At 40.5% G+C, this 27181-nt stretch overlaps 1 protein-coding gene across 4 annotated transcripts in view; it reads right to left on the minus strand.

Moving 5' to 3' along the window:
- Positions 1–27181, minus strand: part of RABGAP1 (RAB GTPase activating protein 1) — a 176038-nt gene that overhangs the window by 82012 nt on the left and 66845 nt on the right. For 3 of the 4 annotated variants that reach the window (XM_058672897.1, XM_058672899.1, XM_058672898.1), the window contains exons 9-12: positions 26342–26453; positions 24935–25104; positions 13292–13466; positions 9011–9104 (exon numbers count right to left, since the gene is read on the minus strand). In XM_058672897.1, the coding sequence (XP_058528880.1) occupies positions 9011–9104; positions 13292–13466; positions 24935–25104; positions 26342–26453 (551 nt within the window). The remainder of the gene's footprint in view (positions 1–9010; positions 9105–13291; positions 13467–24934; positions 25105–26341; positions 26454–27181) is intronic. The other variant, XM_058672900.1, reaches the window with a different exon arrangement.

Here is a 27181-nt window from a genome sequence, read left to right on the forward strand (position 1 = left end):
AGGAATGCAGTGGAGGACGGCTCAAGTCCTTGGGCTCCTGCAGCTACGTGGGAGACCCGGACGAAGCTCCTAGCTCCAGGCTCCTGGCTTTGGATAGGTTCAACTCTGGCCACTATAGCCATTTGGGGAGTGAACCAGCAGACTGAAGAGCTCTCTCATTTCTCTGTTCCTCCTTCTGTATAATTCTGCCTTTTAAATAAAAAGAAAATAAATCTTAAAAAAGAATGTTTCCACTAAACTACTGTACTATTAAAGTGAGCCATTAAAATCTTTGATCTTCATTTATTTCACCCATAAAAATACAAAAAATAGAAAATCTTGAAATACTGAAACATATTTACAAAGTGGTTTTGCATATACTATTTCATTTAATATTCATACGAACATATGAAGTAGTTCTAGTTTTACAGATGGAGAAATAAGTTTAGGGAGGTCCATTAAACGACAAGGGTAGGACTTTAACTTTTAAAACTATGTTTATTTATTTTTATTGGGAAGTCAGATTTACAGAGGAGAGAAAGATCTTCCATTCACTAGTTCAAGTGAACCGAAAGGTTGGAGCAGAGCTGATCTGAAGCCAGGAGCCAGGAGTCTCTTCTGGGTCTCCCATGCAGGTGCAGGGTCCCATGGCTTTGGGCCGTCCTTGACTGCTTTCCGAGACCACAAGCAGGGAGCTGGATGGGAAGCGGATCAGTCGAGACACAAACTGGCACCCATGTGGGATTTTAGCACACAAGCCGAGGATTTTAGCCACTAGATTACCTCACTGGGCCCAGGATGCAAACTCTTGAACACAAAAACAAAAACAAAACAAACGCTTCACTTTTTATGTACCAGCTGATCTGTGATTGACAGCCAACATTACTGCATCAACAAAGCAGGACCCTGAGGAAATGCCTATAAACTGAAGCCAAGTTATTGACATACATACATAACCCTCAAATTACAGAAACTCCCAAGACTTCCTCAGAATCTACTCAGAACCACACATGAATACTGCACAACACATTTGAAAATGCTTCATTCCACGATACTACCATTCTTTTAGTATACATATTGTTGAAGCAAGCACAGATACTGGCAATTCTTAAAGCAACAGTGAAATAATATAATTTTGTCCTAACTTAGATAAAAAAAAGTGGAAAGTGGCTAGAAAAACAAAAGTAGTTTTATTATTTAATTCAAGGATCAGTACATTGTGGCCTTGGAGCCAAATCCAGCCTTCTACTTGTTTTAAATAAGCAAACATTTATTAAATCAAAGCCATGCTAGTTTGTTTACATGCCTATGGCTGCTTTTGCATAACAGCAGCAAAAGTTGAACAGCTGCAACAGTTTGCTATTAGCTTACAAAGCCTAAGTGTGAACAGGAAAAATTTGTAAACCCTACTTAATTTACATTAGCAAAATTAATATTTTAAATTTTGTGAATAAATTTGTAAATATTTAGCATATTATCTTTGCTTAAGATTTATGTTTATTGGAAAGGCAGATTTACAGAGAAAAGGAAATACAGAAAGATCTTCCTTCTGCTGGCTCAATCCCCAAGTGGCCACAAAGGCTGGAGCTAAGCCAATCCAAAGCTAAGAACCAGGAGCTTCTTCTGGGTCTCCTACTAGGGTACAGGGACCCAAGGCTTTGGGCCGTCCTCTATGGCTTTTTCAGGCTACAAGCAGGGAGCTAGATGGGAAGTGGAGCGGCCAGGACACAAACTGGTGCCCATATGGGATACTGGCACACACAAGGAGAGGATTTAGCCATGAGGCTATCGTGCTGGGCCCTATCATATTACCTTACACTGACATTAGCCTATGAGTCAATTTACTCATCTGTAAAAAACAGACACTAGCTCCCTAAGCCTGTTGAAGGTGAAATGGGGCATAATCTCCAACATAGAGTTCTTATGATAATTACAACTACAGCCAACAATATTCCACTATTTTTACTGTACAATGCTCCAGAACAGCGGGTACACAGACTTGTATTTTCTAAATGAGGAAACAGTCTTGGAGAGTTTGCTGAGTTGCCTAAGACAATGCAGTCTGGAGAGTCTGCAGATAAGACAGAACCTCAGTCTGTTCACGTCTACAATTCTAGATATTACCAGTTCCTTCACTATATAATGTGCACAATTTAGGAAACAGTAAAGATGAAACTAATATAACACTGTATCTAACCACATGACTAAAACAAGTAAAAACAGCTTAGACACTCCAAAAGACAAGTAGATGGAAATTAAGTTACAAGAGAGCAGGGAAATACAGTCACAAGTAAATAATAAAGCTTGAAAACAAATTCCAAGCCACTGTACCAATTGTTGGTGAATTCCTTATAATAAAATCTAATTCTAGGGTCTAAATGCTGCACCTGGATGATTTTTAAAATACTACTATATAGCCATGTCAGGACTAACTAGATTTGTTTTACAACAAAAGCTTTTTCATAGCAGCCCAAACATTTCAGTGGTTGAACTGAAAATTTAACTGTGATAAGCAGAGATATAGTTTTTACATCTGGTTGTTAAGAAATATGAAAAATACATGATAACCCCAGCTGTTGGCAGCTACTTAGTTGCCTGTACCTTGGCAAGTGTTACACTGCTTGGAAGATGACCAATAACTCATGGACATTCTGGACCTGGTTAATGTCTAATTTATGTTAGCTATACCAGTATGCCAGCATAGTTGCTTATTTTCTTTTCTCCCTTAAATAAGTGGCCGATCAGGCCACTGCATTTGCAGGTAAATGACGGGGTTGCAAGTAAATAACGGGGTTGAGGTAGTTTAAAAAAATTGGGGGGGGGGGCTGATAAACATCAGGTTTCCTTCCATTTTTATTTACTGTTGTTTTTTTTTTTTATTTTGTTTTTAATGATGCTTATATAGTTAATTAGGATGGGAAGGGATGAGGATTAGGGAAAGTGGGTGAGACCACTGTTTCCAAGTTTTCTTTTTCTTCTTCCTGTACCAAGGGTAATGGGGGAGATAAAGGGAGAAGCTGCACCCAGCCTCCCAACCTCTCAGTACCCAAGGATGGGGAACAGCTACCTGATTTCATCCTAGGGTCCCCAGGTGGAACATGCTCAGAGGGTTCTGCTCAAGTGGTTTTGACAGTTCTGAAATGCTGTCAATCTCACTGCTCCAAGGATGAGGAAATCCCTCCAAGGTCCACTGGTTGACATAGTCCACCTTAGAGTCCCAGATATTTGCTGTCAATGCTTGGCTGCCATAGTTGATCAATTTATTCAGCCTGCCTTCCTCTGCTATGGTACCAAATGTCCTCTGCAGGCTCCAATGGACTGCCATATCCTCCAGGTGCATCTGGGTCCACGGCTCCAGCTTAGCCACTAAGGAGGCCCAGTTCTAACACAAGTACTTCATGGTCAGAGCACAGACCCCGTGATTCTCCCCACGGTTGAAGTGCTCAGTACAGCAGTTCAGTTACGGAGGGAGAGAGAATCCCCAAACAAAACTTGTCTGAAGCGATCCCATACCTGATTCTTGTGTGTGCTTGCCAGTAGATGGTCTAGCTCTGTCCATCACCCACATCAGTCTATGCACACACTGGTACTGGCAATTGCTCAGTCAGTTCTGTCTCCAGCCCTCTTCCGTAAATCAATGGGTGCTGCAACTCAGCCCAAACCTGCCCATCGCATACTCGGCTCTCATGTATCAGATGGAAACTGCAGCCTAGTTGCAGTGAACCCAATAATACCTACCAGGCCCACTCCCAGCCCTGGTTCCTGTGTTTGCCAGTATGTGCAGATTAGTTCAGTCTGTCCCATATCCCATTCAGCTCTCATACATGACAATGGGCATTGAAGCCTAGCTCAACCCAAATGACCCCGCTATCCAGCCCACACTTGTGCCAAAGGTGCTATCCCTTCTCTAGCCAGGCCTGCCCCCAGCCCTTGTTCTAATGCTCACAGTGGGAGTTGTAGTTCATCACAGAGGTGCCAGTTTCCCTAGTAGGTCCGTGCCTAGTTCCGGATCTTGCACTAATCAGGCGGTTCTGCAGTCTAGCTTGACAGGATTTGCCCCCAGTCCCAGCATTTGCCAGCTGATGCTGCAGCAAAGACCAACCAGCCTATTATTACACTTGCCAGAAGGAGCAGTGGCCCAGTAGCAGAGCCCTCCACAATCTCCCTACCAGGCTCACACCCCACACCCTGGGTCTCACATGTGCTGCTGGATGCTGTATGGCCCGCCTCACCTCGGCATTTGCTGAAGGTTGCTGTAGCCTGGCCCAGCCAGGTCTGGCCCCAATTCCAGCTCATATTGGTGGGTGCTACAGCCTAGCCCAGAGCAGCCCAGCCAGCCCCGCTCCTGACCCTAATGTGGATGGGCTGGTGTTGCAGCCCAACTCGGCTTATCCTGCATCCTGTCCTGGTTCTTGGATCTGCCAGTGGGTGTTATGAACTGGCCCAGCCTGGCCCGCCCCCAAACCTGACCCACATGTATGTGGGTGAGTACCATAATCTGGCCTGGTCTGGACTGCTCCCAGCCTCAGTTCTTGTACTCACCGGCAGAGATTGTGTTCTGACAAAACAGTTCCCCAAACTCCTCCATCAGGTCTCCTCACAGGGCCAGATCTCGTGTACACCATTGGGTCCTTGGTGCAGAGTGATGCAGTTCACTTCCTGGCAGGAACAGTTGCCTTGCCTAACCGAGCCACACAAACTCTGGTTCTTACTATTAGGTCCTACAGCACAGCCACACCTGGTCCATGCCCCAACATAGTTCTCATGTGGTTCAGTGGTACTGAGACCTACCTAGCCTGTCCTACAACCTCCTTGGCTCTCATGAGCACCAGTGGGTACTGGAGTTTGGCCCAGTCTGGCACACCCCAGACCCAGTCCACATTCATGCCAAGGGACACTGCGGTCATGTCAAGCCCAGATCACTGCCTGTATTCTGGCTCTCACACTCACCAGTATGAACCACAACCCAGGTAAGGTGTTCCCTTAGCTCCCCAACCAGGCCTGTTCACAGCCACAGATCTTGCGCATGTCAGTGGTTGCTCCAACCCAGCTTGGCATAGCCCATCCCCCACCTTGGCCTTTGACATCAGATGCTGCAGCCTGACCTTGTCCTGGCCCACCTCCAGTCCCAACTCTCACAGGTGGGTACTCAGCTTAGCTCTGCCCCATTCTCCTCTCATTCCTGGCTCTTTGCAAACCAGTAGGTGTGATAACCTGACCTAGCAAGATCCACTCTCCAGCCTGGCTTCTGCACATCCCAGTGAGCTAAGGCTGGCTTGGCCCTGCCTACCCTGCCACTCCAGAACCAACCAACACATTTGCCAATGAGTGGAGCTACCTTGCCTAGCCTGACCAACACTCAGGCCTGAGTCACATAAGCTATGACCCACCAGGGGAGGTTCCCAAGTTCCTGCACCCGGCCCACACCCAGGCTCAGATCTTACATGTGCCAGCAGATGCTAGGCCCTTATCTAGCAGACCCCTCAACCTCATCCTGGCCTCTGTATGAGCTGGTGGATGTCGCTGCCCAGCCCACCCCACACCCTATTCTTGGGTGCACCTGTGAGTGCTATAGTCTGGACCAGCCCGGCCTGTTACTAACCCCAGTACCCATGAGTGTTGGAGGGTTCCATGGTCATGCCTAGCTTAGCCCATCACTACTTCCAGCTTATAAGCATACGAGTAGAAATTGCAGTTCCACAGGAGTGGGCTGACATATCCCCCACAGACCTGGTTCTCTCGCATGCTGGTTAGTGTCATGCATGGCTCAGCCTAATGTGATCCTTCTGTTCTGACATTCACTGGCAAGTACTGTGATCTAGCCCTGTCAGGTCGGCATCCCACCCCACCAGTCTTACCTTTTATGTGCATTGGTGGGTGGTGGTCAGCAGTGGTCAATGTTAACTAGCCCATCTCAGGTCTCCCACTTGAGCAGATGAATCAGTCTTACCCAGAAAGATCCTCTGACTTCCCCCCGCCTAACTGCTCAGTCTCAGCCTGCTTACTTACCTGCACGTACAATGGCCTGGTTGCTGCAAATCCCCTAGAAGTCATTCCTCACTTGCAACATAATCCCGCAGTGGTCCTCTCTCCCTCACACCCCCATACTTCCTTCCCTGAGCAATCCATAGTCCTTGTGCTCGGGAGCACATGGGTTCCCCAGCCCGGTCTTTCCAAGCCCAGCCTTCTGGTGCAGTGGCACACTGGCCTGGAGCTCTGCCTGCTCACCAGAGACCAAGATCATAGACAGGTTCCCAGATCCAGGCCTCTGACACACGTGCAGCTTTAGGACCTTAGCTCTCCACATGCCTGGGACACAAGTGTGTGTGCAAGACGCCAGGTATGACCCATGGGCACACCATGCTGGCCTGGGGCCTTGACTTCCCCTCTCCTCACCCACCCATGGGACCCCCAAAACTGTGTGCTATCTCAGGCCAGCTGTGACAAGAAGGTTCTTAATTTTCATTTCTTCAGCTACATGTTAGTCATTTAGTAGAATGTTATTTAACTTCTTGGTGTTATTAATTCCTTTTTCCTCCCAGATGTTGATTTTGTCTTGTGGCTTTTCATTTAAGGGGATGTATGGTAGCTGAGTAAAGGAGACTGTCATATCTAGTAACATGTTATTTAACTTTATGGTATTGTAAATTTCTTTTTTCTTTCTATTGTTGACTTTGTATTATGACTTTTCACTTCAGGGGATGCACAGTAGCTGTGAAATGGAGACTAACCTATCCAGATCTGGGGATACAATGTAGTCTGCATTTCTACTTCCAAACATGGACTTACAATGAAACTGTTTACTATATCTTGACAACAGGATGCTGGACTCTCTGCCATTGTCCATGCCCACAATGATGGACATATGACTGTGTATGAAGAACTATAGTAATGATATAGAGGAACTATGTTGGGGGGAGAGGGAACTGTGGTTGGGATAAGGGAAATAACCGAAGCCTATGGAACTGTATCATAAAATGATAATAATAGCAATAAAAACGTAAAAAAAAAAAAAGTGTTTTGCGATCACCCTAGGTGAGGTTTCGTGTGGGACTTTCCACCTGAACCACTGAACTCAGAACTCTGACCCACAGGGAGGATCACAGAATTTTTGGTCTGACCTCAGATCACCTGCATGTCCAGATGCATAGGGAGGACAAATTGGGCAGCTCATTTAGGCTTGCAGAGGACAACGAGTGCCATGGCAGAAGATGGAACACAGAACAGGCTGGACAACTGTGCTGTCTGAATTTCGTCTGCAAGTGTCTGGGTGAGTGGATGTACTGGGGTGGACTCTGTCAGCCAATGCAACTTTGGGAGGATTTTCTCAACCTTGAGCCATGAAATCGACAGCATCTTAGAACTACCAAAATGATTCAAGCAGTATACTTGGAATAGTTTTTTCCACACTGGAGTTTCTAAGATGACTTCAAATGGACATCTCCCATCACTGGGTACTGCTGTCCCTTCCCCCCTTTGCCCCAGGTACAGAAAAAAAGGAAAGAAAAGGAAAATTGAAAGTATTGTCCCACCCATCTTCCCCATGCCTCAAGCTTCCCCACCCTAATCAGTGGTCTTCATGGGCCTGCATTCTTGTCAACTATGTAAGCAACATCGAAAATAAAATTATTTAATAAATTAAAAATAATACATGGTAACTGTCCCACAGGGGGCTTCCACAGAGCTCATAATGAAAACTACATGTGTAAAAACAAAGCACACTTAGGTTTACTTCTTCCTCCTGTAAGATTCTTGATATTTTCCAATGTAGAGACCATTTTGCCCAAGGTGTAAAGCACCATGAGAATGCCAGAGCAGATAACATCTATTTGTAGTCCTTCCCCTTGAGGGAATGCAATAATTTTTTAAAATCCTGAGATGGCTTTACTAGGAACAGAATGAAAGACTTCAAATCCAAAGTAACAGACGCACAGGGAGTTCATACAACTCCCTAACATCTGGAATGCTACAGAGTGTTGGGGTCACTTGCAAGCTTAGCTTTTGCTCAGCAAACACTGGGATTCAACCCAGGGAAGAGGGGCTGTTTCACAATCATGTCACCACTTAACGTGTCAATATACCTAAAGCTAACATTTTCTTTTACGATAACCCATAGGATATTGCTTCGTAAGGTTGTGGTCAAGTTACCCATAAACCAAAGAGAAACTCCCAAATTTACTTTTGTTAGAAGGCAAAGCGACATGGCAGGCAATATGTAACACACTTATTCTATTCTGTAATTCTAAGAATTTACCACAGTTACAAGTAACAACCCTACCTGAGGTCTATAATATGACCCTGTACTTTGTGTGAGTAGATTCTCATGACGATCTTAACTATTATGACCTTAAGTAGTCAACGGCTTCTAACCCAGCCAATGGTGGAAAGGACCCGCTTCCTTCCTTACTTATCCTGCCTGGGAATCCCAAGATAAAAAATATTTCCTTTAAAAAAAAAAATTCTAGGGCCCGGTGGCGTGGCCTAGCGGCCTAAAGTCCTCTCCTTGAAAGCCCCGGGATCCCATATGGGCGCCGGTTCTAATCCCGGCAGCTCCACTTCCCATTCAGCTCTCTGCTTGTGGCCTGGGAAAGCAGTTGAGGATGGCCCAATGCATTGGGACACTGCACCCGTGTGGGAGACCTGGAAGAGGTTCCTGGTTCCCGGCATCGGATCGGTAAAGCACCGGCCCGTTGCGGCTCTCTTGGGGAGTGAATCATCGGATGGAAGATCTTCCTCTCTGTCTCTCCTCCTCTGTGTATATCTGGCTGTAATAAAATGAATAAATCTTTAAAAAAAAAAATTTCCTACAGGAATGAGAATTTATTAGATTTCTAATATTATAATCTGAAAACTGATTTCACATTGCTGTTATTACTCTTCTAAACCTCTAAAATTACAGAGATGCTAAAAGTCAAACCTTATAACAGATCCCTATGACTGGTTCCAAAACTGAATATTATAGTTAGGGAGGATTCCCTTCCCAAAAATGAGAATTGTAGAATAAAAGGAAAAATATTCCAGTAGAACTTACCACTTGGACAGCAGTTCTCCCCATGTTTCAAGAATTTTTTCTGCACACTCTTTGGACACATCACCAGATCCACTCAAGAGAGGTTCATCGTTATCTTTAAGAAATGAAACACACAGAAAAGGATAACAAACATGGCTACACTGTTACAAGGAATGGAAACAGTCAAATCTGGAAGCCTCTACTGGGAACCAGAGGTCAGAATTTCTTTTTCCTTTCTTATATGTAAATGCAACAAAGGTAAAATCACTTGTAAAACCAGAAATATGCCCTAAGTAAAATCATTGTTATAACTTCTTTAATTCCCTTCCACTTTTCATAAAGTTCAAATTATATCAATAGCAGAAGAGTCATTTAGACATAGAATCATAAAACTCGAAATATGTGTGTTCTTTTCCCAAGTTAACAGCTTTACTTATGAAAATATTTAACCATCTTTATTTATCAAAGTAAAAAAAATTTCAAACCACCCAACCATCCAACAATGGAAGAGTAAAAATAATTGTGAAACACACATAAGGTAAGCACATGTGGACACTGGTTTTTAAATAATGAAATGGCAAAATATCAGATGAAATATGTAAAGCTAGATCTTTCTGTGAAATAATACATGTTATAAAACAAAAAGGGGACTAGAATGAACTACATGATAGAATTCTTACTGATATTTTTCTTAAGATTTATTTATTTTTATTGCAAAGTCAGATACAAAGAGATAAAGAGAGACAGAGAGGATCTTCCATCCGATGATTCACTCCCCAAGTGACCACAATGGCTGGAGCTATGCTGATCCCAAGCCAGGAGCCAGGAACCTCTTCCAGGTCTCCTGTACGGGAGCAGGATCCCAAGGCTTTGGGCCATCTTTGACTGCTTTCCCAGGCCACAAGCAGGGAGCTGGATGGAAACTGGAGCTGCCAGGATTAGAACTGGTGCCCATATGGGATCCTGGTGCATTCAAGGCGAGGACTTTAGCCGCTAGGCCACCGCACCGGGCCCGTTACTGATATTTTTCTCTACTCTTTTATGTTTGTATGATTTTATAATTTTCCCATGATGGCATATCTAAATTTATAACAGCACAAAATTATTTCAGTGGACTAAAACCAATAATTTCAAATTCCAAGTAATTAGGAACTAAAAATTCAATTAAGAATTTACAACTTTTAAGAGATGAATATAGGGGGCAAAGTGATACTGGAAGAGACATGAAAGGAAGTGAAAAGTGAAGTGGTGTCTGGGGAAATGCAAATTATGAAATCTATCTGATTCTCTTTCATTGGGCACTTTGAGGAGTTTTCAGGTCTTCCTGCTACCTAGGGCCTCAGGTTGAGTATCTCTCGCTGCCTGCATTGGGTACACGCCCAGAAGCAGATTGCCAGCATGAAATCAATGCACTTGACAAGATATTGAAATTTTCTCACAAGGTATCTTCCAAAATGGTTTTAACAATTTACTTTTCCATTAGTTAAAAAAGCATTTGTTTCATGTCACTACCAGTGTTTTTCCGGGGTTTTATTTATTTTTAGACTCTAAATGGGTCTGGATCCTTATCCCTCTGATGATGACATGAATTTGCATCTCTAGTGGACACAGTAATTACCTGACAGCTCTTATTTTTGAAATTTGAGTAGTTCCTTGATAGCTACTGCTAAAACTTCTTTACATTAGTAAGTCTTGAACATCATCAACAATTCTGATGGTCTAACAAGAATGAAGATAGGCTAAAGATAAGAAACCTGTGTGCGGATAAGACAAAGAATATATTACATACAATGCTTTGTGGGAAGATGGTTATAAAAAATGTGCTAAAATTTACAAAGGATGACAAGTTCTTCAAAAGGAGTAGGAAGATAAAGCTTCCAAAATTCTCTTTCACTGTTTTGGATGACTTCAACAAATCTGGATAATACTCTGAGATCTATGTTTAGAACCCCATCTGCCTAAGGTATGGCTCAGGGGTGGGAGAAAGTAGGCAATCTTGGCTTCAGAATTGGCTCTCAACACCTCTCCTTTCCTAACAAAAGTCACAGGGATGAAGAGCCTCTTTGGAGAATCATTTCTGCTTCCCCTGGTTTGCAAACTGAGGTAGCATTAAAGGACAGTAAGGCTGCAGAATTTCATTTAACTCAACTTCTCCTGTCATCAGCTCTTCATCGCAGATTGGGTCACACATCAGACCATGGTTTCTTGAGTGCTACCACACAGAAGGCACTGTGGTACACACTAGCGAAACGACATGAGGCAAAAGCAGACACTTTCTATAGAGGGTTTAGGTGCTAGGGCTTCCTGATTTTAGCAATCTACCAGTTTCCATCAGTTCTTATTTCTTTCTAGCTGGATGACAGCCATGATACTCTCTTGCACTAGGATTTCAATTTCTTTGTAACCACTAGATGTTTCTCAAAATCTAAAGTGCAGAAATTTGAACATTTTCTGGTTTCATGCGAGAGTTTAATTTTTGGTTCTTTTGTTTTTATTGCTATGTTTAAGGAGACAAGTTATATAAACTTGTTCTGTCATCTTAACCAGTGTTAACCTACAGGAAGAACTGCAAGTTTCAAGACTACCAGTTATACATTAGTAAGTCTACCTTTCCTAGACCTAACGTATGACGTAAAACTGCAACTGACTTCAGAAACAATACAGTCACTTTCTTTGCACTTTAAAAATTCTTTATGAGAACTAAATGGAATAGATGGTGTCACACAACAGCTTAGACTGTGAAATCATAGTCAATCAATTTTCAGCTCCAGCACCTTGGGAAAATACACATTTCAAAGATTCCAATTCTTCATGATGGTAATAATATATACTATTGTGTTTCGGACTGTGAAGATTTTGTGAGATAAACAAAGCATCTGTCCATCACATACTAAATATCTAGTAACTAATGTTGACATATCACTTGAATAAATGATTCTAACTTGATTAATCATGAGGACTGAGGGAGTTACAGGAATCAACAGGAATCAAAATGTCAGCACTCACCATGGAGCCATACTACTTCTAACCAAATCAATCTTTCCTGCCACCTTTATGCCTCTGTTAGTGCAATTTCTACTCCAGGAAATCCCAGGTCAGCCCCTTGATCACTAGTATTTCTCTTATACTATAAAATCTCAGTTCAGAAACTACTCTTCCTTATATCCCATCACACCACCCAAACAAAAATGAATTTTTTTCCATGCATTTCCAGACTAGTTACTATTCACTTCATGAGATGCAAGCATAACATGCCCTTATATCAGAATCACCCTTTTCAATAAAAATTAAAGTCCTGGTATGAAACTAAAAATTAGAAAATTCTAGACCATTCAATTTTCCTCCTTTTCTTGAATCCTTACTTCTATTTAGGACTTCTAAGACAAAGAGACAAATTAATTCAATAATTAATAATAAGCATAGCTATGATAAAAAAGAACTTCTTGATCCTTTATTGGCATGAAAATCCAATAACCTGTAAGTGTGTATTTTTAATATATAAGGATTCTCCAGAAAATTCATTTAAAAAATATGTTTAAGGGTCTGGCACTATGGTAAAGGTGCACCTCCAACACTGGCACACAATATGAGCACTGGTTCAAGTCCTGGCCGCTCCATTTTCAATCTGGCTCAATGCAAATGGCCATGGAAAAGCGGTGGAAGATGGAACATGATCCATATGGGGCCTCCTGGAGGAAGCTCCTGAATCTCGTCTGCCCCAGTCCCAATCTTCGTGGCCATGTGGGAAGTTATCCAGCACGTGAGATCTCTCCCCCTCTCTCCCTGTAACTTTTCAAGTTAATTAGCCTTTTCTTAAAATAGGACTAAAAATTTATTTTGGCAGAAATTATGAGATTTACACATAATGTTTCACAGATCCATGAGTTTTTTAAAAACCCCTTGTATGAATGGATTTCAAAATTTGCACCAAAATGAACTCTTCTTTTATACCTGTGAATTTTCCTAAGTATTCTCACCTAAATCTGGTTTCGGAATCAGACACTGAAGCCCCTGGAAATGAAACAGCTGACATCTAATAAAATTGCACTAACAATGTTCTAACACTCCAGGCAGGCACTAAATTGACTTACTTAAAAACAACAACAACAAAAAAACACATTAATTATTAACCTTGTTAGTGTTTTCATTTTTTATTGCCTCACAATTCCTTGCGCACAGCAACCTCTCAGAAATACTGAGCATATTTCAAATGCCACATCCCAGGATCAATCCCCTGATCACATCTTGAGACTTCACTGTCCTCCATTACACAACAGAAATTACATTCTCCCCAGCATTTACCTTCCTCTTCGTCATCTTCTGGAGGAGAAGGAATCATTGAACTCTGGGATCCAGACTGCGGCAGGCGAACGGAAGGACTGGCTGTAGTTTTCCTCCTCTCTCTCTCAGATTCACTTTCCAAACACACAACTTCATATAAAGTGTCAGTGTTACTCTTTCTCTCCTTCTGCTTTATCTTGAGAATGAAAAAATAACAGTATACAGTAAAACTGCTTTTCATAAAGCACTGTTTATGATATACAAATATGAGAATAAATACTATTTGAGTTTCTAGACTAAATGCAACCTTTTCTAAAGAGACAACAACACGTCTGGCTTTAAAAATATTTAGAAAAACAGAGCTTTGCTGAGTAGGACTCCAGTTTTGAAATTTTACTTGTCCTCAAACAGCACCATCCAATATTCAATTACCAGTATGCTTCAAGTGTCATTATGATTTCATTCACATAACTATGAAGTGTTTCTAAAACAGAAAGCTTAGAACTAAAATGTCTTACTCCTGTGTTTCCCTCCCCTTTAAAATCATGTAGGGGGTACAGTGCAGTGGCATGCAGGTTACATCCTCTGCCTGTGGCACAGGCATCCCATTTGGGCAACAACTTGTGTCCCAATTACTCTATTTTCAATCTAGCTCCCTGCTTGTGCCCTGGAAGCCAGGGGAGCAAGACTCGGGTCCTTGGGCCCTGGCATCCATGTGGGAGACCTGAAAAGATGTTCCAAGCTCCTGGCTTTGGATTGGCTCAGTTCTGCTTCACACTAGGCATTTCGGTCATTTGGGGAGTCAACCAGCAGATAGAAAATCTTTCCGTCTCCCCTTTCTGTAAAAATCTGCCTTGCACATAAAAATGTTTATGAAAAAAAAAGTGTATAGGCAATGGCAGAAATTGGACCTAGCAGTTAAACCACAACTTGGACGCCCATCTCCCCGGACATGCCTGGATTTGAGTCCAGGCTGCACTCCTGGTTCTGGTGTCCTGCTCACATGGAGCTCCTGGCTCCCAGCTTTGGACAAGTAGAGAGTATATCAGCAAATGAGAATGTGTGCTCTTGTTCAAATAAAATTAATTTAAAAAACAACAAAAACATTGTTGGGTACTTTTTCTTCAACTGAAAGACACAAATTAGGGCAGAAGGTAGGGCTGCAATGTGGAAGAAGAAAGGTAAATAGCATAGAAAATATTAATAAAAACTACAAAATTTGGTAAGTCCAGTTACGTCGTAATGCTGGTTCATTTTGATGCAAACCCATGATGCCTTAAACTGGCCTAAACTAAAAACTAAGAGCAAGGAATATGAAACCTTACCAGTAAAATAAAAACTAAAGTACATTAACATTTCATATGACAACCAGTTTAAAAAGAATGGGGGAAAAAAGCAGAGTAAATATAGAGCACAAAGAGAAATCAGAAGGAAAAGGTCCAGAGAAAACCAGAAAGGTAGCTGTACCAAAGGGAAACACATTAAGGCAGGAACACCAAGAACAAGAGGGGCAAATAAGAGGCTCATTCATTGAGATATAATGGCAAATTTTGGCACTGTCATGTTCCCTAGCTCATTTTGAAAAAAAATATATATATACACACATATATGTTTATATTTGACAATCATGGCAGAAAGGCCAAACATGACCTTTCAGTAGCACTGTTTGATGTAAGAGTCCATTAACTTTTCTGGAAAAGGCTCAAGAGTAAATATTTTAGGCGATGCGGGTTAACACACTCTGTCACAACTACTCGCTTTTGCCAATGTAGTCCAAAAGTAGTAAGTGAGTGCGTCTATTAAAATAAAACTTTACAAAGCAAGTATCCAACTTTCAGGACAAATGGTGAACTCACAGGCTCACTGTGACAATGTGGTTTAATATGACCATCTAAGGATTATTTAATTTTCTACAATAATATGCCAGATTTTCCTTAGTTACTTACTATTAGTAAAGGACCCAAGACTCTGTGAAGTTACATATTAACCTGTAGATCTGGGTTCAGGAGATATGCAAATCATTTCTGTCCAACAGAAAAGATAACCCACAGGTTACCTAAAGGACAATAACTGGTTCTATTTATAACCCAGCAGTCTCCTTCTATTGTATTTTGAGAAAAATAAATGATAAAAAACCCATTTCCTTAAATATTTATATTCTTTATAGTTCCTTCATTAAATAATAAAATGAATTAACATCTTTGATAAAGTTTAAATTTGTAAAGTTATGATTTTTAGCTTTAAAAAATCAGACTCTCAGAGGAACAGGATTTAAATTTGTTTTTATTTGTATTCATTTTCTGTGTCTCTGACTCCAGTAACAGGAAACACACTTTCATACAATCAAAACCACATATGCGCAGAGCTCCACCACACAGTAGTATCTGGAAGAGCAAATGAATGAAAGTACCACTTGTCCCTCAACAAAGCACCGATTCTATGCAAAGACCATGTTGGACATGCTCGGCAAGAATGAGTGAATCTCTGTACTAATGTGGAATGATGTCTTAAAAAGTAATGAACAAAACACATGAATCACTATTTTAAAAGGGAGTTGGAAATACGTAGGAATTTCTTAGTATCTTTACCAAAAGAGAAGTGGCAAAATTTCCAAACGCAAACTCTGTTAAGCCAGTATTGCAAAAATATAGGAATGAACTCAAGTGATTCCAATAATAATCAATGAAAGCTTTCAGAAATAGAATCTGTCATTTTTCCCTGTCTTCAGTTTCCCTTTACGTAACTTTAGTTACCTACCATCAATCATAATCCAAAAGTAATAAAGAAAAAATCCCAGAAATAAATTAGTTGTAAGTTTTAAAGCATATGCCCTTCTGAATGAATGCTCTCCCACCACCCAGCTCGGCAATAACTTGCTGTCAATCTTCTCCCTTTGCTCAGAGTATCCAAACTCCACGTGCTGTGTCTGCAAGTCCCTCACTAGCTGTCAGTCACTATATCCATCACCCACAGGACTGCAGAATTTGTGCAATACTTTCTTCACTCATTTAATTGTTTCACAGCACTAGAGTGCTGATACTAGCAATTCAAAGAGAAGCCACAAAGTGCTTCCTTTGAGTGAAAAAGTGAAAGTTATTAATAAAGAAAATAAGTTAAATGCTAGGATACTAGAATCTCCAGTAAAAATACACCTACTACCTGAGAAATTGTGAAAGAAAGACATCACAGCTGCTTTGCTGTTATATCTCAAATGGAACATTAAGAGACCAATATGTGATAATTGTTCAGTAGAGATAAAAGAAACATTATATTTATGTATGTCTCCTCCAGAGATAAATGAGAACTTATATGGAAGTTGCACAAGTATCACCTAAAGACTTTTTTTTTAAAGATTTATTTATTTTTGTTGGGAAGTTAGATCAGATTTACAGAGAGAAGGGGAGATACAGAGAAATATCTTCCATCTGCTGATTCACTCCCCAAATGGCTGCAGTGTTCATCCAAAGCCAGGAGCCAGGAGTTTTTTCTGGGTTTCCCACGTGCAAGCACAGGCCCAAGGCTTTGGGCCAGCCTCTGCTGCTTTCCCGGGCCACTTACAGGGAGCTGGATTGGAAGTGGAGCAGCTGGGTCACAAATGGATAAGCAGCCCGCACCCATGTGGGATCCCAGTGCTTACAAGGTTAGGATTTAGCCAATTGAGCCAGCATACAGGTCCCCACCTTAAACATTTGTTCAATGCAAAGAGAAACCTTATTTTTACAAAGAAAGAGCCAACTATCACCACCTTACACGAATGATTACAGTACCCATCAGAAACAAGGGAACATGGGAGGGGTGCTTGTATGTGGGACATGTACATGCTATATCCTAGTGTTTGGGGCTGAGTCCTGCCTCTTATTCCAGTATCAGCTTGTTGCTAATAAATATTCTCATAAACACAGCAGGTGATGTCTCAAGCAGTTGGTCCTGCTACCCACAAGGGAGACCTGAACTGAGTTCCCAAGACCTGACTTCAGCTTGGTTCAGCACCAGCTGCTCCAGGTTTTGGTAAGTGAAAAAGAAAATGGAAGATTCTCTCTCTCTCTCTCTCTCTCTCTCTCTCTCTGTCTCTCCCCTTCTTTAACTCTGCTTTCACGTGAATAAATAAATCAGTAAAGCATAAACAGTGAAACACACTAATGTGAACCTGGTGCTCTGATGCAGAAAGTATTTTGATATTCTACTGAGAGGGATAGTTTAGTCCTTCCACGCGTATAAATATACACACCAAGTAAATGAGAATAATATACAACGTTGCTGTATATTAATCAATTATGATTATATCAATTACTTGTCTGTATAACTTTGGCCATAATTTTGATATCATCTTCATTTATAATATTTTATTAGCATTCTAAGTCCTTCATATTTCCTTTAGCAATAAAAATTCCATTAGAAACACAGTTCCAACAATTCTTTGTTGGTCTTCTGTTCACTTCAAGTCACTACTAGAAAATCTAGTCTTTAGACAGTGTTACACAAAAATTTAAATCCAAGGAAAGGATCATTTTTCCCTACTAATTTCTAAAGTTTCTTCTCTAATACGATGCCGTATTAACTTAACAGTCCCACAGATGGGAAGGATTCCAAGCTAAAATAAAATCACTGAGTCACCACATAATTTTAGTGCAAGGAAAAAGAATCAATTTTAAGTGCTTACTTAAAAAAAATACATTTCAATAGCCATTTTCCCACGCTGACAACCAACACTAGAAACACTACATGCTGTTTATTCTTAAAGCTTGCTCTCTACCATTGGCTCTCCTGTGGTCTAACGAATACTGAAAAGAAACTGTTAAATTAGGCTTAATTAATTTAAGTAAATCCTAAAAATATTCTTTAGAAACAAAAGCCAAAGTAGCCATGTTTCTATGGAAAGTGCCTTGGCAAAGAAGGATAGGAGACTCAGATACATGTCTTGCTCAAATACCATCCAATAAAAACCATTATTTTGCGTGTTAGGATCTCAGTTTCCTAATCCATAAGAAAACTACTTATCCTCATTTTAGAAAACAAAGACGACGGGAGGGGAAAAGTGGCTAATGGTGTAATGATCACAACAGCATTTTAACTAGAGGTACCTATTACTACTTTTTAATGCATAATTATTTTAATAACAGTTAAATTTTGCTAAATTACAAGGGATGAATTTAATAATGTTTTAAGTGCCCTAGTTCTTCTAGTTCTCCTTTCTCACTCCTAAACCTTCTGCTCAAACCACACATACACTTACCCAAAAATGGAGAAAAATTCAGAGATTACAATCAGAGATTTCCTACTTTTCTTCCCGCTTGCACAAACACATTTCCTGCTTTTAGTAAGTAACCACTAACAATTCAGTTTAGAGTTTTATCTGACATCTGAACAAAGTGGTTTAGTTTAAATGACCTGTATCACTTGCACTCTTCACTAATTTACCCTGTTCAAGTAAAACTTAGCTGATAAAAATTAAGTGCTAGAAAAATAAACCGTATTACACTATTTAAGAATCTTGCATAGAATTAAAATAACTATTTCCATGAAGAGATTAATTTTCTCAATTCAATCATAAAAGTAATACTCCAGTTCGGAATCTAAAGGGAAATGCAGGATTAGGAGAATCTGATTTATGCTGACCAAAAAAAGAGGGTGAAACTGACAACTCAGAGCATGTGCTTCATAGAAAAAACACAATTAATTTCTATTTGTAATCCTTTGCTGTAAAAATATGTGAAGACTAATTTGTATTCTTAAATTTTTCTGAAGCACCCTGCTTCTGAGGCGGAACCTCTACCCATGTTCTTGTTTCACCAACCAGTGCTCTTTGGTTGAGGTTCCACAGCTCCCTTAGTAACAGAGTTTACTTTGTATTTGGCACCTATTTCAAGCATGCCATAGTTTCCTATTTAGTGTCACAATAACACCAGGACCGAGAGCTTCTTACTGCTGCCAAATTGAGACTTAAAGTTGAAGAAACTTGCTCAAAGTCATAAAACTCTTCAGGGAAAGAGTCGATCATGCTGGCTGACTCTAAATCTAAATTCTACATGATGACTATACATTAATTCTCTACTCCTGCCAACTAAAAAAACCGGGCCACACCTTACCCTGCACTGACTGGCCCACGTAAAGAGTCAAGTCTGAGGTCACTCCAGGCAAGGTTTCTTGGGAGACTCCCAGACTGGATGGTTGGACTCAGACCCTGGCCACAGGGAGAATCACAGGATGTGTAGTACAGCCTTGGAGTGTATGTATCAGGGTTGTGCCTTCTCAGTTCCTGATGCCTGTGCAGTGGACAGCATGTCCAGATGCACAAAGGGGAAATGATGGACAGTTCATCTAGGCCATCAGGGGACATCAACTGCCTACTCAGAGGATACAAAGCACAAGAGATTAAACAATTTTCGCGGCCAAACTTTGTGGATGCACTAAAGAGAACTTTGTTAACTAGCAGACCTTAGGGAGATATCTCAACCCTGGAACAAGGAAACTGACAATAGCTCAGGGCTATCGAAACCACTCAAGTAACACCATCAGAACACTCCTTCCCACACAGATGTCATCAAAGGACCATCTCCCATCTCTCCAGGTGCTGGTGTAGTCTGAAGGCAAGGAGCAGCCCTCTCTCCTCCTCCCCTGTGCACACAGGAGAAACAAAAAGACTAAAACATCTGTCCCACCCACCTTTCTTAGTACCTGAATACCCCAACCCTAATCAGAGTCCCATGTGGACACACATCCCTCATAACTATGTAAACAATACTAAAACTTAAAAAAAAAAAAGACCTGCACTCCTGCCTTACCAGGGGATTATAATATAAAAAACAAATAAAATTTTAAAAATGTATTACACGGGATGTAACATATTATCAAAAGATGAAATCCTGGCTAAAAACATTACATATCATTTAAGCATGCAAGGAATTAGCAGTGCCAATCCCTTAATAATATTTAATGCTGTAACAACCAATTACATATATAATAATATTTAATAACAATATTAAATAGCGCAATTAGGATGAATTGCTGATAAACAAAGAAGTGGGTGACCAGTTGGATGAGATGAGACGTTCAGTATTACAAGTGGGATCTGGGCAGGAGTATTCCAGTATTCCACACTCGTAAGTCCCTTACGAGTGTGGATAGATAACAGTAAGCAACCAAGAAGAGAGCAAGAAGGAAATTACTTATGAAGTAGTAAGTCCCAGAGAAGACAGGTTCTGTAAGCTACTATAAGACTTAGGATTTTTACTGAGGAAAACAGAATTACAGGGATCTGAAAGCAAAAAATAAATAAAGTGATCTAAAGTTATTGTTACAATGACATGAGATCATAACAAGGATTGCACAAACAATGAGAGTTAAAAGGCTACTGCATGCAAAAGCTAAGGCTCGGGGCTTGTCCAGCAGGATATCCTATTACCTGACACGATGATGGATAAAAGGCTACTGCAAAAATCTAGGTGAGGAATATTGTTCTAGAGGAATCATAATATAATCTAGTGGTAAGAAGCAATCATGCTCTAGATGACTTAACTGGAACCAGAGCTTGAGCACCAGTTCCAATCTTAAGCTACACCGCTTGCACACTGCTCACTGCTAATGTGCTGGAGAAAGCAGTGAAACACAGTGCAAGCGTTTGGACCTCTGCACCTACGTAGCCGAACTGGATGTAGTTCCAGGCTCCAGATCTCAGCCTAGCTTTGCCCCAACTATTGTGGCTCTCTGGGAATGAACTAGCAGACAGAAGAACAACCTCTGTATTTCCAATACAAAATCTAAAAAAGAAAAAGTAAACAGATTTACTATCAGATTGATATGGAGTATGACAAATAAATAAATAAAATTCTTACCCTGGGAAATTAGTAGAACATGTCTGTGAATGGAGATAGTAAGATCAGGTAAGGGAAAGCATTTTGGCATTGGGAATGATGTAGACTTTCAGACATGTTAAATCTGAAATGGTTTAAAATTCAGTGACGGGGGGCAGGGTAGGGTATTTATGAAGTGCTGTTGATGAGTGGTGTAAGATGAGGACTCAGATCAGCAATTTAGCTCACTGGTCTTATATGGATTTAAGCTGCAACAGAATGTAAAAAACAGTACAGAATGAGGCAGGGCAACTAGGGTGCAAGAATGGCTAAAGGAACAGAATAGGTATTGCAACAGCTGGACACCAGAGGAAAGACAGAATGTATGTCTGATTTTAACCAATAATTGTCAGTGTGAAGAAACAAATACTTTTCACAAAGATCCTCACAAAATTCAAAGTCTCTATGATACACCAAATGTTTGGGATGCGATCCAAAACTATAAGACAGACAAAGAGATAGGAAAATATGATTCATCATACATAAAAATCCAGTTAAGGATTTCTAAAGTAGCTATTTATGATGGTACTCATAGGATGTCAAAGAAAATATGCCCATAAAAGAACAAACAGGAAATCTCAGGAGACAACAAACTTTAAAAATGCTGCATGTATGCTCTAGAAACAAAAAAAAACAATTCTTTTGAAGATTTGTTTTCATTTATTTAAAGGTACATTTATAGACATTGAGAGGGGGAAACGTGACTGATTCACTGCCTGCATGGTCACCGTGACCAGGGTCCCCAATCAAGGACAAAGTTAGGAGCTTCGTCTTAATCTCCTAACGGGTGGCAGGGGCTATCTTACGCTGCTTGTCCCAGGGCATTATCAGGGAGCTGGATCAGGAGAGTAGCTGAAGGCGGTGGCCTGGTGCAGCATAAGTCCTCACCTTGCATGCACCAGGATCCCATACGGACATCAATTCTAATCCCAGTGGCCCTGCTTTCCACCCAGCTTCCTACTTGTGGCATGGGAAGGCAGTTGAGGACGGCCCAAAGCCTTGGGACCCTGCCCACACGTGGGAGACTCAGAAGAAGCTCCTGGCTCCAGGTCGGCTCAGCTCGGCTAAAGAATGGGAAGGACCACAGTGGGCTGCCCATGTGCTAAGTTGGGGAGAACTCACTTTCGGGTCAACATAGTCTACTGGTCCAACTGCGAAAACAATACTGACTTGGGTGACTGCAGGTAAGTCCACTTTGTCCCCAGACCTAATTGCCAGTAGGTTCCAGCAAGAAGAAGAAAGAAAAAAAAGCTGTGCAATTGGCACCACTGACAACCCTGTGGTCCAAGTGAAAAATGCAGCTGGTGTCTCCCTAGTCCCAGGCACTGCTGGAACCAGAAAAGATGAGCGGAACATAACAAAAACCCCAGAAGCAAGCCCACACCTGCACAGCCAACTTATCCTTGACAAGTTACGAAAATAATTCAGGAGAAAAATCTGGTCTCTAACAAATGTTGTTGGGACAAATGGATAACACTCTGCAGAGGTAAGAAGCAAGACCCCTCACCTGTCACCTTACACAAAAATCAGGTCTCAATGGATCAAGGACCTAAATCTGCACCCAGAAACCATCCAATCATTACAGGAAAATATAGGAAGCACTCTCCAAGAAATGGGATTTACAAAGACTTCTTAGAAAGAGACAAAAATAACAGATAGTCAAGGACAAAATAAACAAATATGACTACATCAAACTAAGAAGCTTCTGTCCAGCAAAAGAAATGATGAACAAAGTGAAGCAACCAACAGAATGGGAGAAAATCTTTGCACACATCACAACAGACAGGGGACTAATATCCAGGATTTACAAAAGAGCTTCAGAATCTTGACCACAGCAAAACAAACAACCCTATGAGGAAATGGATGAAGGAAATGAAGAGATATTTATGAAAGAATAAATTCAAATAGACATATGAAAAAATGCTCAGCTACCCTAGCTATCAGGGAAATATAAATAAAAACCACAATGATGTTCCACCTAACTCCAAGGAGACTGGCCTACATTCAGAACTCTAACACCACCTGCTGGTGTGGATATGGGGAGAAAGGTGCTCTACTTCACTGCCGGTGGGACTGCAGGCTAGTACAACCACAAGGGAAGTCAGTCTGCAGAGTGCTCAGGCAACTGAAAATTGGTCTACCACATGACCTAGCTATCCTACTGGGGGAATATATCCAAAGGAAATGAAATCTGCATAGGAGACAGTGACTTGCAATCCTATATGTAAAGCAGCACAACCTACAATAGTGAAGATATGGAAACAACCCAGATGCCCATCAAAAGAGGAATGGATAAAGAAACTATGGTACATCTACTCTATGGAAGAATGAAATTCTACCATTTGCAATAAATGGTACCAACTAGAGACAATTAAGTTCAGTAAAATAAGTCAATCCCAAAAGGACAGATACACTTATACAACAGAATGATGGTCTAGTGATTGGCTGAAGGGCAAGACAGTGGGGTGAGGGGAAGTACGGAGGGTGGAAGGGGAAATCCCTGAGCCTAAATAATTGCATCATGGAAAATTAAATTTAAAAAAAATTTCATCTAAAGAAAACATATTTTTAAAGAAAATTGGGGCCTCAGAGACCTACGGAACACGAACAAATGTCAAAAACACGCGTAACTAGAGCCAGCACTGTTATGCAGCGAATGGAGCTGCTGCCTACAAGGCCAGGATCCATCCAGGAGACAGTTCAAGTCCCAGCTGCTCTACTATTCGACTCCCTAATGTGTTGGTGAAGCACTGGAAGATGACAATCCTTCGGCACTGCACGCACTGGGTGATCTGGATGAAGCTCCTGCCCTTGGGTTTATTCAAGCTCTATGCTGGCTGCTGCATTTTAGGTAGTGAAGCAGTCTCTTCTTCTGACTTTCGAATAAATAAATCTCTATTTTTTGTTACTTTTTTTTCTTAAGGAGGGGGTAGAGAAAGGAGAGATAGGAAAGAAAACTGACAAAATGATCCAATTTCCGCAAAATCTGATCAAAAGTAAACATAAATTTGAGAGTCAAAAACCTCAAAAGGATAAAAGGAAAAAACACACAGAAGCATGAAAGATAAAGAAAACCAAAGGTTAAAGAAATAATCTGGGTCAGCATTTGGACTAAATTAAGACACCCACATCCTACATTGGGGTAGCTGGATTCAAGTCTTGATCCTGCATCTAACTCCGGGTTTCTACTAATGGGGATAGCTAAAATACATGGGGCCCTGCCACCGCATGGAAGATCTAAACTGTGTTCCAGACTCCCAGTTTCAGGTTAGCTGAGCCCTCACTGTGTCGGAGGGATCTGATGAGTGAACCAGAGGAAAAATTATTTCTCTCTCTTTTTCTCTCTACCTCTCAAATAAATATGAAGTAATCAGAAAAGCAGGCATAGAAAAATGATATACTACATAACAACAAAGAATGGAGACAAAAGTTTCTGGCATGTTTAAAGAACTTCAATAAATTCCAGTCAATGTAAAATGGTACATCTGCGAAGGAAGCAAAATGAAGGTATTTTCAGAAAAATACAATAACAGAATATGTCTTTAGCAGATCTGCCTTAAAGGACTCCTAAAAGAAGTTCTAAAGAAAGATTCAACAGGAACTTGAATATTTTAAAAAGCATAATAAAAGTTATAAACAAGTGGGTAAATACAGAAAGATAATTCTAATACATTGAAATACATGATTGTTAATGGATTGAAATACACATATGCAAAATTTAAAGATTTAGTTGAAAATTTAGTGATAAGTCAAGTCTCAGAAATGGTTTCTCCTTTCTTATTCCCCCATTTGTATTTATAGAAAAGTGTAATACCTGCTTTAGTTTCAGGAAGAAGTTTTCAGTAGTACTACGCTTGCTGAAGGGCCAGAATAATCTCTCATTGGGTGAGCAAACGCGAACTTTTGTCTCTAAGAGAAATCGAACCGGCTCCTGTACTTCTGTAATTACCAAATCAACAGCTGTGGTCATAAATAGCACTTTATCTAGAGAGAGGAGGAAGAAGCAAATAAAAAATGTGGAAATATATTTGCTCATACAATTAACATAAAAGTAATGACTTCTATTATCATTTTAAGATATTATAGGCTAAATCAATCAATTCAAAAATAAGCAGAAAAATTAGTATGTTTAAAAAACTTTCTTCTTTTCAAAATTCTTACGTAGACACCAGAAGTAGTAAGTGGCAACAGTACAAACTTTAAAGACTAATAAATGTACTGTCAAACTGCTTTGTTGGAGTCCCGTATGTGTTTTTCAAGGCTCCCTCAGAAGCAGTGGGAATTCTCAACTTTTAAACTTGATCAAAAACAGTACGCTGTACTTTTCAATGGGCTGTACCTTATCTAGTTCTCTTCAGTGTCGTAAGTAACAAGGGAAAACACGTTTAATACAGGCATTCAAGCAAAAACCAAATATTCTGCAGATTATACATCATTCAAAAATATAAAATGCCTTGAAAAAAGTTTACATATAGCGTATCTGTAAAGCTACACAAGAAATCTTGTTACACTAAGTCTCATCAAGAAGGACCTGGGGAAATATGGTAGACTGACTTTTCCTATAAATCCTTTCGAATTTTTAATCCTATGTGCATGGACTAGCTCTAAAAAAATTTAGAAGTACGTAAGTAAATAAATACATACATACATCAGCAGAAAGAGAAAGGAAAAATCAAGACAGAAAAAACGCAAATAAACAGAATGGTATTTTGTTTATATGGCAAATTCCATAATCAACTTAAGGACTGGCAAAATTCTTCATTATCATCATGTTTAGGAAAACACCAGATGTAAGTCAAGCAGGTGGTCTTCAGGTTTGGATTTCCTTGTGACCACATTTCCGTTTAGGAGCTGGCATTCCGGTATTACCTGCCACATCAGAATCCCATATCATAATGGAGTGTCAGTTTGAGTCTTATCTGATCTGTTTCTAACCCAGATTTCCGCTAATGCTCTCGAGAAAGCAGCAAAGGGTGGTTCAAGCACCTAGGACCCTGCTGCACACATGGGACGCCTTGATGCAGTTCCTGACTCCTGGCTTCAGCCTGGCCCAGTCCTAGCTGTCGTGGCCACTGGGAAGTCCTCTTTCCTCTGCCCCTCACACTCTGTCACTCTACTTTTAGACCATGGGGAGGGGAGGGAATAGGAAGGGGAGAATCTTAATTAAAAAATTATTAAAACATAAATGAGTAACAATAAAATTTCTGTTCATCTCAGCAACCTGTATCACCTTTAGGCGTTTCTTCATTTATAGCTTGAAAATGTGGGGATTTTGGATTCCAGCTCCCAGTAATAACATAGGACTTTCCATCAGAACTTTTGCCCATAGATTCCTGATGAAAAGAATAAAAATAAATCTTAATACCAAAGTCAGTAAAAAACAGTTTGTATCATTTGGTCAGCAACAGGAATTGAAAAAAAATTAAAATACAAAATATATATTTTTGCTTTTAAAATTAGGAATGCATATGAACAATTACAATTAAGAACAAAAGCAAGCCAATCATTTATATAAATGTTCCTGCAAAGTTATATACAAAGTAAATGCTTGACCATACTGTCACATTACACCAACACTTGAAATTCACTACCTAAATTTTATGCTGAATTTTTTTATCAAATGAATAATTAAGATTTGTGTTTAATGAAAAATAAATATGTCCAGGGCAGTGTTGTGGTGCACTGGGTTAAACCACAACTTCGGACGCCCACATACCATATAGGAGTGCCATTTCAAGTCCTGGCTACTCCACACTTCTGATCCAGCTTCATGCTACTGGACTGCAACTCAGCGGCTGATGGCCTAAGGACTTGGGTCTCTGACATCCTGTGGGAGATTCAGACTGCTCTGGCCAGTCCTCGCTTTGTGTGCATTTGGGGAGTGAACCAGCAGAGGAAGCTTGCTCTCTCTCTCTCTTATCCTTTGACATCTGCCTTTCAAATAAATAAATGAACCTTAAGTACATATATATGTAAGGAGTTCCATATATAATAGCAATAATCCTAATGCCTCCTATTTTCTGCTAAACACGTAATACTCTACAAAGAGTTACTATACAAA

This window comes from Ochotona princeps, chromosome 14 (assembly GCF_030435755.1).
Source record: "Ochotona princeps isolate mOchPri1 chromosome 14, mOchPri1.hap1, whole genome shotgun sequence".
In the NCBI taxonomy this organism is placed as follows: domain Eukaryota; kingdom Metazoa; phylum Chordata; class Mammalia; order Lagomorpha; family Ochotonidae; genus Ochotona; species Ochotona princeps.